Below are 12,105 nucleotides of genomic sequence, written 5' to 3'. Positions count from 1 at the left end.
GAAAGATTTAAATTATATAAGGTAAACCCAGTACAGTGAGGAGACCTCATATATATATATATATTTTTTTCCTTTTTGTCTTTTTTACTGACCGGGAACGGGATCGCAACCCTCGGTGTCACGCCCGTACCGGGGACCGGCAATGGGATCACAACACCTCAGCCAGTGAGCGGGAACCGGTCTCCACATGGGATCCGAACCCTCGGCGGGAGCGCCGCCGCACTCCCAAGCGGCGCACTCTCCAGTGCGCCACTGGGCTGGCCCATCATATATATATATATTTATCTATCAAGTAGTTCTAGTTTTTAAATAACTATAAGAACACTCAATCTTATATTTATAACATCACAAATAGATGACAGTTAGTTGTAGTCAAATAAAAACATCATGTCTCAGTGTAACACTTCTTTTTTTTTAAAGAAAAATTCCAACTACTTTGGGTTATCTCATTTAATCTTTATTTTAGTACCTAAGTGGGGGTCCCATCTTTTAAATTTAAATAAAGTTCTGTACCCAAAACTGCTGAAATGGGAACCAAAATATACAGCCATCTTTAACTCTGTAAAAACTACTTGTGAGAGCCAACTCAGTTTTCGTTTCTCACACCTTAATGTTGACTTCAGGCTTTAAAAATTACCATTTCTCTCTCTCTTTTTGCTTTTTTTTTTTTTTTTAAATATAGGTTCCATACCAAGTAGAAAATGAACATTTCCCTTGCAAAGAGAAAAACAAAAGTCCCACAACAGTTGTGTAACAGCACAATTCACCTTGAAATATTAAAAACACCATGCAAATTTAACAGCACTGGCTAATTTTATTATACAGAACTTAATAATTAACAAAAATGACTTCCATTCTCATGGCACTTTTATAAGAGGATTTATTAAAAGAAAAATACTGAGAAGCTCTTCCTGTGGAAAAAGAGTGAGATAACGGCTGCCGCTATGAAAGGACAAAATTTATTACAGTGGACTGGTTGCAGCTGCTATCTTCTCTCCTCATTAACATACTCTAGAACAAGAAACATGGTACTGTGCACTCCAAATCTTTCACCTGAAGATTTCACAGCCCTAAATAAAGCTCCATTTGCAGTAACCAGCACCATTAATCCCATTTAGACGTTTTCCTCCTCATATAACTGTGTCCCTCACTATCAATAGCTTCATAGAGGTCCTTTTTATTCTCTTGTGTTGCATGTAGATAACCAATGTAGGCCACACAAAGTGAAAGGGTTACCAATCCGAAAGCCATTACAGGTTTGTTCTGTTAAAGAAAAAAAAATTATTAAGACTAATAATTTGAGGAGACCCAAATATCTGTTGCACTTTCCTCCTGACACGCCACGTCTTTCTTACCACACTAGCATTCCTATGGCAATATTTCAATTGTAATCATTTACTCAGTTCTTGCTTCACTTAGCTCAGCCCTGGATCGTGTAGAAGACCCTTGCTTCACCTCTCCATTCTTTCTCCTCTCTACAGCCTGGACACCTCAGACCTCCACCCTCAGAAAGGTGACTGCTGGGAGAGGAGTGAGGCAGGGAAATCGGTCCGGTGCTCAGTTTTCAGTGTTATCTGTGTGATGTGGTGAAGTTGCTTAACTTCTCTGGGCCAAGTCTCCACGTTTGCAAACCCCAAATTAGTTCATTTTATTAAGAAGTGAGGAATAAAGTACACATGCTACTCTTGTTGCCCAAGTTGTGGATAACTGGAAAAAAGCCTTTTATAACATAATGTTGGGCATAGCAATAATGACAATGTATACACTCTTCTCTGGGAACCTACTCTATTACCTCAAGAAGTTTAGTGACTGGAACAGATATTATGCATTACAATAACCTTGACTTACTGCTGGAAAATACAATACCCTAAGAGACAAAGCGATGTAGCTTTGAATTTAAAAAAAGAAAAAAGCTTTGAAATATAGTTGAGATGTTCACAACTGCAGAGAAGTGTTTTGTCTCAGACCCCCCTTTTTGTGTGTTCACACTCAACAAATTGTGCTTTCCTAGTTCAGGGTAAATGCACAGTAGTGATACAAATAGTTTTTTCTGCTTCTGTCACCATACCTGCTGTATTACTACTATTTCACATCTTAATCACAAAAGAATAGGGTCAAACTCTTTCACCTTAATGATCATCTAAGAAAGGCCACAAGCTCAGAGCAATTTAAATCTGCAATTCTTGAAATGCTTTTAGCAATTAAAAGAACACATTAGTTCAACATTTTTAAAATAGTCTACCTTGATTTGATGATTTGTTTAGTTGACCCATTTAAGCATAACAGTTTACACTAGCAACTACATTATTAAAATTCTAATTAGATTCAATACACAGATATTTGTCATATTTTATAATTTGATTTCATTTACATTTAAAATAGAATTTACATTTAAAAATAAAATCCATCAAGTCAAATATATTCACTAATTAGCAACTAAAATATAAACAATTAGTTATCTCCATAACACAGTACAAATGTATGTTTTGAAATTTTTCACAAAATGTTTACAATATCACTTAGATAAATATATTATTAATATAGGCTGGAATTGCAGTCTGTAAGAATGGTCAGATTTTCATTTTGATTCTTTGTTTCAATAGAAGGTCTTATTTGCCTAATAGTGCCTGATCAAACAATAAAAATTGCTTTCAAATTAATGAAACCATTAAATTAGTACTTTAAATAGTTTGAGAAGTGGATCCATTAAAGTGTAACCATTATATTTCTCAAATGCCCTCAAAATATTTAGTTTTATTTTATATATCTATCTATATATATATGAAACAGCATTTAAAAGTCTTCCTTCTACCTGTTTTTATTCACAAAGAGGTCTTATTAGTCAAACGTTATAGTAAAATAAAAACTTTCTATCTCTGATAGCGTGGTTAGATTAAAAATAAAGTGTTATCCAGGATGTATTTTTTTTTTTTTTGTCCTTTTTGAGACCGGCCGCACCGTGCTCAGCCAGTGAGCGCTGTGAGTGCACCGGTCATCCCTATATAGGATCCGAACCCGCGGCGGGAGCGCTACTGTGCTCCCCGTGCTGCACTCTCCCGAGTGCGCCACGGGCTCGGCCCCAGGATGTATTTTTAAAATTTTTTTTTTGGCAGCTGGCCAGTATGGGGACCTGAACCCAAGACCTTGGTGTTACCAGCAACATATCCTCCCGAGTGAGTTAATTGGCCAGTCCCTTGGATGTATTTCTTACAGGTTTAATGAAGAGCTCTGGATTCACAGCTCGAAATAAGGTCGTGGTGGGCACACCTCTGAGCCCTGGGTTTCGAAAGTCTTTCTCTTTGGGTGGTTCCTTTTTAAACGGTGGAGGTTCAGGTGTGGAAGACATCTTGACTAATGATGATTTATTACCTAAAAAAAAATAATACATTTTTTCCTTCATAATTGTTATTTATTTGGTAAACCCTTAAAAAAATCATTGTTATACTCATTCTTTTTTTGAATTCCAGCCCAGACATATACCCAAAGTGATTGTTAATTATCTTATTACTCTATATACATGCTTTGTAAATGGTGCTTTAAGTTTTTTTTGATAAGATGGTTCATTACTTTATTTTTCATCTCTTAAAACAAACCAGTGAAGCGGGCAAAGACTGTTTTCCTACTTTTACAGAAGTCTGGAGAATTGTTTGTTGGTATGAGTCACATTATATCCTGTTACACAAAGCCAGGACTAAGGGTAGGAGAGTCCAGTGGGTTACCTATTCCCTTCTTTATTTCCTTCCATTTTCACGCTTCCTCACCTTCCAACAGCCCTTCCAGGGCATCAACCTGAAGGATGTTATTTGTTCAGTTCTTCTCCTATAGCTTCTCCCCGGCCTACCCAAGCACTCACTGTCCCATGCACTCAAGATGAGTAGCTGTCTGTATTCACTACTCCTCTGCCTATCAGTGACTTTCTGGGGGGAACATCCTCAGCTGTCTCCTTAGTCTTTTCTCTTAGCTGCTCTAAATCTATTCTATGAAATCCAAATGTGTATTTTGTCTTATGGTTCTCCTAGCTAGAGTATCAACATTTGGGGAATATTTTTCTCTTGTAGGTATTAATTGGGAAAAGTTTATTCTTATTCCTGCCAACTAATGCTGGGATGGGGGTTGGGGTTGGAAGGGGTTGGAAGGGAGAAGGTAGAGAAAGAAACCTTCCAAAAACTGAAATTAATTACAATATAACAAAATGCTTTGAGGAAATGCTGCAAATCACGGTACTGTACATTCATATTTAAACACTCATTGGGGCTTTGTTTGTACAAGTATTCTTTATTCATTAAGTTTTCTATTTTATAGACTTTATAAAACCAATTATTTTTGCAACTTTATAGTTTGAAGAAAACTAGGAGCTCAGCTTTTCAAAACACTTTGTGTTGCAGTGGTCATTAAATATTCATCTATAACATTTAATTGGGTAAACAGCTCATTGGGAACATCTGCTTGAAGGAAAAGTATTCTCCAGACACTTTCTACACTTGCAGAGGCTTCAGAAATGTTCACTGTTGGCTGTTCCCTCACTTGTTCCCCAGGCTTCTTATGGTTATCTGTCATTGTCTTCATCACCATCATCATCACAGCTTTCTGGTTCCATTTTTACATCAGGTAGCATTCCTGTAACAATTTCAGGATTTGTTAACTCTTGGGAAAAAACTGCTATCTGTAGCCACAAGGTCTTCATAATCAAACTGCTTTGGAACACCAGTGACAATAGCAGCTGAATACCAGATTGGTTCAAATACCATGTTTGGTTGCAGTCTTCTTCCAGGTGGACCTCAGGGGATTCCACAGGGACCATGCCTTCTTTCTGCCAGCACTTCCCTACTGTAGATGACTTTATAGACCACCAGGTCTCCACAATCACATCAATAACTTGCTTCATGTTGATTTTCTCTGTTTTTTCTTCATCATCTAAATTTAGAAAGAGTTGTTTCAGCAACTGGTTTCAGTAGTGAGCTTTCACTGTGTGAATTATACCCTGATCTGATGGCTACCCAATGGCTATGTGGTTTAGTGGGAAAAATTCAAGACATACAGCATAGGAGAATGTTGTGGGCAGAGCAATTGTCTACCAGCAAGAGCATATTACATATTGCTCCTTTCATTGTCTTATCAACCTTTCTCAGCTATTCATTAATAATTTCTCATCATTCAGGCACGTGAATTGGTGTGGTAATCACTGGGGAGCAAATGAACATTTCTGAAACATTGGAAGTTGGGTGACTTGCCCATAACAGGTGGTCCAGAATGCATCACAGCAGAATGGAGCAGTCATCAATCTGTTTACTTCCTTTGCAAAATCCACCTCTGGTATGAAGCATATGATGAGAAAACTGGTAAAACATAACTGTTTCATCACCTTTTAAAACACCATTCAAGACATAACCAGCAATTGTTTGTTTTCTTAATTTTCCCTGCACATAAGTTACTAATTTTCTCTACTGGAACGGTGTTTTCTTCACTACAGTCATCTTCTGAAACAATTCCATAACATGCTTGAAATACATTCAGCCAGCACACACTTGCCTGAAAATCACCATGCTCAAGGTTGGCAAAAAATCCAATGCTTTCTGCTGCCTAGTGATGTCTTTACATGTCCATTTCTTGCATGAACTCCTTGATACCATGCAAAAAGAGTTCCAAAGGGACCTTGTATTCACTTCTGCTTTAGTCCCAGAATCCCTTTTTTAACTTTCTCTTCAAACCTGGCTCAATATTTCAAAAATGTGGATCATATAAGGAGAGTGATGCTAAATTCCTTTGCTGAAGAATTATAACAGGAGATGAAACATGGCTTTACCAGTATGATCCCGAAGACAAAGCACAAAAGTCATGGCTACCAAGAAGTGGAAGTGGTCCAGTCAAAGCAAAAGCAAACTGGTCAAGAGCAAAGGTCATGGCAAACGTTTTTTGGGATGCTCAGCTCAAAGCATTTTGCTTATTGGTGTTCTGGAAGTCCAAAGAATGGTAACATCTGCTTATTATGAGGATGTTCTGAGAAAGTTAGCCAAATCTTTAGCAGAAAAATGCCTCAGAAAGCTTAACCACAGAGTCATTTTCTACAGTGTCAATGCTCCTGCTCTTTCCTTTCATCAAACAAGGGCAATTTTGCAAGAGTTTTGATGGTAAATAATTAGGCATCCACCTTATAGTCCTGATGTGGCTCCTTCTGACTTCTTTTTGTTTCCTAATCTTAAAAAAATCTTTAAAGGGCACCCATTTTCCTTCAGTTAATATTGTAAAAAAGATGCACTGACATGGCTAAATTCCTAGGACCCTCAGTTCTTTAGGGATGGACTAAATAGCTGGTGTGAGAAATGTCCTTACCGGTCCAATGCCAAAGGATGGACCTGGAGACATGAGGTACAGCGAAGTGAAACTTTAATTAAAGCCTTGCAAGTTTCAGGTGTCTGAAAGGTAGGCACCCAGAAAAGGGTTGTAGCAAGCAATTTATTCCCTAGTGTGCTAGTCCCTCCCGCACTTCCTCATTGGCTGAGAGTACTATGGGGTGCACAATCTTCCTGGATGATGCCTAAGATTACCCCAATTTATTATCCCCTTGTAAGAAATTTCTTTGTCTGAGGGTTCAGGACAAGGGCCTGCTGAAACCCTGTGAAAGGAGAAACACTAAGGAATGAAGAGAACAATAAAGGGCTAGTAAATCATTACCATCTCAAGAAGAGCTTTATCTGTTTGAAGTAAACAATTAAGGGCTGGTAACTCATTACCATCTCAAGGAGAGTTTTTATCTGTTCAGCGACCCTTCAGGAGTGGGCTGGACCAGTCAGACAACTTTTGGGCTGGGCCTGAATCAGCTAAAACACCCTCAGATAAGTCATTTTAGAAAATGAATCACTTAGATTATTTTCTTACAGCTGGTATCATCGCTTTGAACTTGATGGACCCTTATGTTGAGAAATAAAGTTTATATTTTTAATTCTTATCTTTTAATTCCATTTTCCCGTGAACTTTCTGAAGTACTCTCATGTATGGTATTGTAACACAAATTGTAGTGACTTAATCTTCGTTGCAAGATTCCTCAAACTCCTTTTTTCTTTAGCAGAACCTACATTTCCTTTGTAATGAATCAAGGAAATAAACAATCAAGGTAGTATTTGTTATATTATAACCTCCGGACATCCACATCCACCTTAATAATGCATTGTTTATGTTACACTCTTTACCAGAAAGGACAATTGAAGAATACTTGGACTGGAAGCCCACGTGCATGTTTTAAAAGACTTAATATACCATAATTTCCATTGTGTTATTTTTTAGAATATATGAAAGTAATATTTTCCATAATTTATCATTCTTTTATTAGAAGTGGAATAATACAGTTCAGTAGCATTGCTGCATATCCTTTTATGAGCCAGTCAGTGAGATGTTATAATAGTTCTCAAATTGCATGAACTTATTTATACTGTCTGTCAAGCTAATAAAGAATTTTTAACAATCATCTATACTTTAAATAAAAAGTACAGGTTTCTGAGGCCCAAAAGGGTCTTGGTAGATAATATTTTGTTAAATATAACTATAAAAAACAAACAAACAACCTTTTTACATAGGAGAAAGTTCTCACATATTTCTTCACATGCCTGGCTTATAGAGCTATTCAATAGTGTATGGTTGGGGCAGAAATTAAAGATATATTGGTTGAATAAGTAAAGAATGTAGGATGCAAAACCTTAGTTGTTTCAATCTTTAGTACTTTTTGAGAAAACAAATCTCTATTTCAACAAGTAAACTTTTAATCTAGAAGTAAAAGCTGACTAGCTATTTTCAACTACAGAACTAATAAAAGTTCTATTTTAAAAAGCTGCAGAACTAATCATAAGGTCAAAGCATGGCAATAACTAATTCTGACATTACCACCCAAAGGAACTGTACCTAAGACAAAAACAGTTAACACCTAGCATGGCAACCAGGCAAGCGACAGAGCCAGTCACCCAGATGCAGGGTCCTGAGACAGGAGCCAAGGTCCCCTCCCACCCCACAGCATCTTAGAATGTACTTATGAGCCATGTGTGTTTCTTTGAGATGTGTGACTTATCTGCTCATGTCCTATACCAAATTTCTGCTTAGATTTTTCTAATTCATTTTTAAGAGTTCTTTTTGTATTAAGGATGTTAATATTTGAGTGTTAAATTTGTTCCTTATAAATTGACTTTAAATTTAATTTGTGATGTTTTCCTGTGTTTCTATGTTGACAAAATAATTTCCTATCTAAACATTAAATACAAAAAAAAAAAAAAAAAAAATCTAGCACACTTCCATCAGAACTTCCTAAGTCTTCCCATCACTTTCTCCAACTTCTTCCCCTCCCCCCCTTTTTGTTTCCCACTGCAGGTATCTAGCATTTATATATTTGCATATGATATCGACCAATCAGTAGTTCTATTCACTTTGAGGATGTTTATTTTTAAGCTGCATTTTATAAGCCTCATTTATTGCATTAAAAGGGGATTTACACAAAACACATATACATACTGATTAGCAGGGATGATGGGAATTTGGCACTGCACTGCTCCTAGATAAGCAATTTGGTGATTAATTTATGTTTGGGATCACAGAATGTTAATGTACAGGAACCTTAACAATAATCAAAGGCTTTCTTTTAAAAGACTCAGGGAATTACAAGATGAACAAGATATTTTAATGAGAGTATAAATACACTTATTTTAGTCTCACATACTACACTACCTTCATACTTAAGAAAAGAACATGAAGTCTGGGATGGAACACCTTAGAAATAATTTAAATTAGTATAAACAAGTTTGGGATAGAATCAGAGTTCTTTATGGTTTGGGGGAATCTAGCATAGCTTCGGATTCCCACTTTGCTACTTATGAGCTGTGTGTCTTTGAGTAAGTCACAACTTCTCTGATTCTAAGATTTCACCTTCATAAAAGGAACTAATACTATACTGCATACAATAGATGTGTATTAAATATGTGTGGATTAAATGAGATAACGTTTTTAAAAGGATATAGCACATGTTCAATTAATGGTAGCTACTGTCATCCTCACAATCTAGTCCAACTGCTCCTTTTAAACAAAGAGAAACTTAGACCCAAAGAGTATCTGTCTTGCTAGGAAGAAGGTGAGGCAACCCAGGTCTCCCAATTTCCAGCCCACAGTTATTCGATCACCACACCCCGTCTCACTCCTAAATCAATAAAAGAACTTTGCACTGATAAGCTCTAACAAGATTTAAGAAACAAAATTGTAATCACTTATGTTTTAGAAGTGGATTCTATATTTGTTATGTTAAATTTAAAATATACTTTTTTGAAAGTATCTTCCCGTCCTTTGAATTTGCTGTACCACGAAAAAGGTCTCGCCAGTGGCTGTTGCAGACAGTCTAAGGGCTGTAAAGTCCAACTTGGCTTCCCTCAGTGCTGTGGGAACTACACTACCGTCAGTACAGAGGGCTCACCCAACGACAGAAAAAGCCTTCATTCAAATAACTGCCAGACATTTGTGTTCCAGGGTTGAAAAAGCTCGACTGTCAGCACAGTTCCAAAAGAAAACAGGCATCTCCTGAAAACGACAAAACCACACTCCCCTAAACACGAGAGTCTGGAGAGCTGGGACACCAAGAAACTGCAGAGGAAACGGGAGGTTTCTTGGGGTGGGGGTTGTCCATGGACGAGTCACCAACCAGTGTCAGGCGCCTGGAATATGAAGGTCCGAGAAGTGAGCTCGGCGGGGCCAGAGATTGCCAAGACTTAGGGTGGGGGCGCAGGGTGCCCCCGCGTGGCAAAGATCCGGGGTGCCGCCGAGGTCGCGGCACCTGAGAATGAGGCCGGCAGGGCTGCCGGGCCCTCAAAGTCAGAGAAGGGCCCGCGGCGGGGCGGCCCCCCTGTCCCCTCCCGCCCCGTGCCCCGTCACCCGGTATAGGCCGCGTCCGCTCACCCTCCGCGAAGTGCCCTTCACTCCGCGCCCGATACAGCTCCGTCTCGCCGCCGCCTGCCAGAGAGCGGCCGAGCGCGCCCGGCTCAGCCCGCGCCACTGCGCCCCCTACTGCCCGGAGGCTGCGGTGCGGGGGCGCGGGGCTGCGGGGACTTCTCGCTGCTCTGGCCCTAAGGTTCTCGCGCTGGCCGCCAGGGCTTCTGCGGCCTGGGGTTTGCGAGGGACCTGTAATTTTCAGCCTCCCAGCTTCAAATAACCTTCCAGTTTCGTGTTTGTATGTTCTGTATAAGTAAAAGGAGACATCTCCTAGAAACGTATACAGTGTATTTAATAAAAGTGGAAAGCATTGTGATTTGAGAAAGAAGGCTGAGTTCTGGTTTCCTCCCGCCCCCATTTTAGCGGCACAGTCATTTACGTGTACAGTTAATTCACTGCCATTCTGTTAGGTCCTTGAGATTTCAAGATGCAAGATGTATGCAGCTGCGATTGAGACAAGAATAGGTAGGATGCCTGTTTGCACCGACTTTGCTGATGTTTATTAGGATACGAGTTATATTAAAACAATCAAACTAGTTAGAATAGGAGGCAGCCAGATTTTGGCATGGGTTTTATGTAAAGCTTTGGCAAATGAATTTTGAATTTAAAACTTGTGCTTCCAAGCCAAATTAACTTTACATTTGATGTGAGGTTTAATTTTTAAAAGGTTATTGACAGCTGGTATTACTAGGCAATCTTTTGACAAGGTAAGTAAAATTTCAATTAAAAAGCTGTTTGTGCAATAGATAAGAACAAGTGCAGTGCCACAAAACGTGGTGTCGAATCCTCAACAGACCCAAATTTTCTTATCACTTGGGGTTCTCCTCATTAATTCATAACATGCCAAATATCACTCTGGAAACAGAAGTACTTGTACGGCCATGATCAATCCAAAGTGATTAGATGAAAGAATAAATGAAACATAAAACATATAAGAAGAGAGCATTAGCGGTTGGTAAAGACAACAGAGAAAAGCCTAAAGGCCTTGCTAATTTCATGGAAATGGGTACAATGAATGATATGACTAAACAATAATTCATTCCATTTTATGATGCTTTCAAGAAATTACTTTGAAGAGTGACACCAGTTTGGATTCAGCTTTTATAATCCTTGTTCCAGCACCATCAATATTTAATAATATTTAACAGGAGATTTTATATTTGATGGGATTGCATAAAGCAAAGGTTCATTTGTAAGAAAACACATTCTAATTCATTAAAGAGATCTGTTTTAATCAGGTTCCCCAAGTGTGCTTTGGGGACAACACTGGTGGTCTGGGAGCTTTCTCAAGGGGTCTTGATGACAATGATGCTTTTTATTTCAAGAAAGAATTAATAATTGATCTATAATATTTAACAAAAATAATATATTATTGGTGTTTTGTCAAAAGAAGTTTTTTTTAAAAAAGATAACATAAACACTGGCTATTTTTTTTTCCCTAGCAGAAAGTCAAGCCAAAATAGGTGATATAATTAATATGGGCCAAGAATATCTGTCTCCCTTGAATGAATTGTTAGTTGGCAAGTGAGAAAAGTAAGCATGTTGTGGTAGTTTGCAAAAATAGTCCCAATTGTTCACCCTTTCCTGTATCCAACCCTCATCTATGCCCTCCCACTCTGACTGTGGGGTCGGCCTTATGACTTATTTTGGCTAATGTGATATCAGCGAATGTGACACAAAAGAGGCTGGAAAAGTGCTTGAACTGATAAATACACGACTACTAGCCCATTGGAGATGAAAAACACATAGAGCAAAGCCAAGTCATCTTTGTCATTCCAACTGAGGCCATCCTAGGTTGGCCATCAGTTAGCTAGTTCCAGACATATGAGCAAGCCCTGCTGGGCTCACTCAAGCCTGCCCAGATCAACTGAACTCTGCAGATGCATGAGCGTAAATATCTGTATTTTTGTTTACCATGCTGAGGTTTTGTTGGTTGTTATGCAGCATTATTGCTGCAATAATGTGTACATTAACTGATACACATGTCCTCCATTGTAAATTCCCTGGAACCAAAGAGTATTTACCTAGAAGCTTGAGGAGTAGTCTGCTTTCCCGTGCGGATTGTAAAAAGGACATCTTACTATTTTTGAAAACCACATAGTTGTCTGGCAACACAGGAATGTCTGCTCTGGGAAGAAAATGAAATCTATC

At 38.5% G+C, this 12,105-nt stretch overlaps 1 protein-coding gene across 1 annotated transcript; it reads right to left on the bottom strand.

Annotated features, from left to right (window-relative positions):
- Nucleotides 1-794: 794 nt before the first annotated feature.
- LOC103582379 (small integral membrane protein 8) lies at nucleotides 795-9,978 on the bottom strand. Its single transcript, XM_008563992.1, has 3 exons — nucleotides 9,922-9,978; nucleotides 3,212-3,369; nucleotides 795-1,263 (listed from the first exon to the last, which is right to left on the bottom strand). The coding sequence occupies exons 2-3, from the start codon at nucleotides 3,344-3,346 to the stop codon at nucleotides 1,105-1,107; spliced, it is 294 nt and encodes a 97-aa protein (XP_008562214.1). The 5' UTR covers nucleotides 3,347-3,369; nucleotides 9,922-9,978; the 3' UTR covers nucleotides 795-1,104.
- Between the last annotated feature and the right edge of the window lie 2,127 nt (nucleotides 9,979-12,105).

This window comes from Galeopterus variegatus, unplaced genomic scaffold (genome assembly GCF_000696425.1).
Source record: "Galeopterus variegatus unplaced genomic scaffold, G_variegatus-3.0.2 Scaffold15990, whole genome shotgun sequence".
NCBI lineage: Eukaryota > Metazoa > Chordata > Mammalia > Dermoptera > Cynocephalidae > Galeopterus > Galeopterus variegatus.
The sequence above is the reverse complement of the archived record's forward strand: the minus strand, read 5'-3'. Positions and strand labels throughout refer to the sequence as shown.

Coding starts and splice junctions, on each gene's coding strand:
- LOC103582379 (XM_008563992.1), bottom strand. CDS start 3,346: ATGTCTTCCACACCTGAACCTCCACCGTTTAAAAAGGAACCACCCAAA. Junction 1,264..3,211: donor CAGAGCTCTTCATTAAACCT/GTAAGAAATACA, acceptor TTTCTTTAACAG/AACAAACCTGTAATGGCTTT.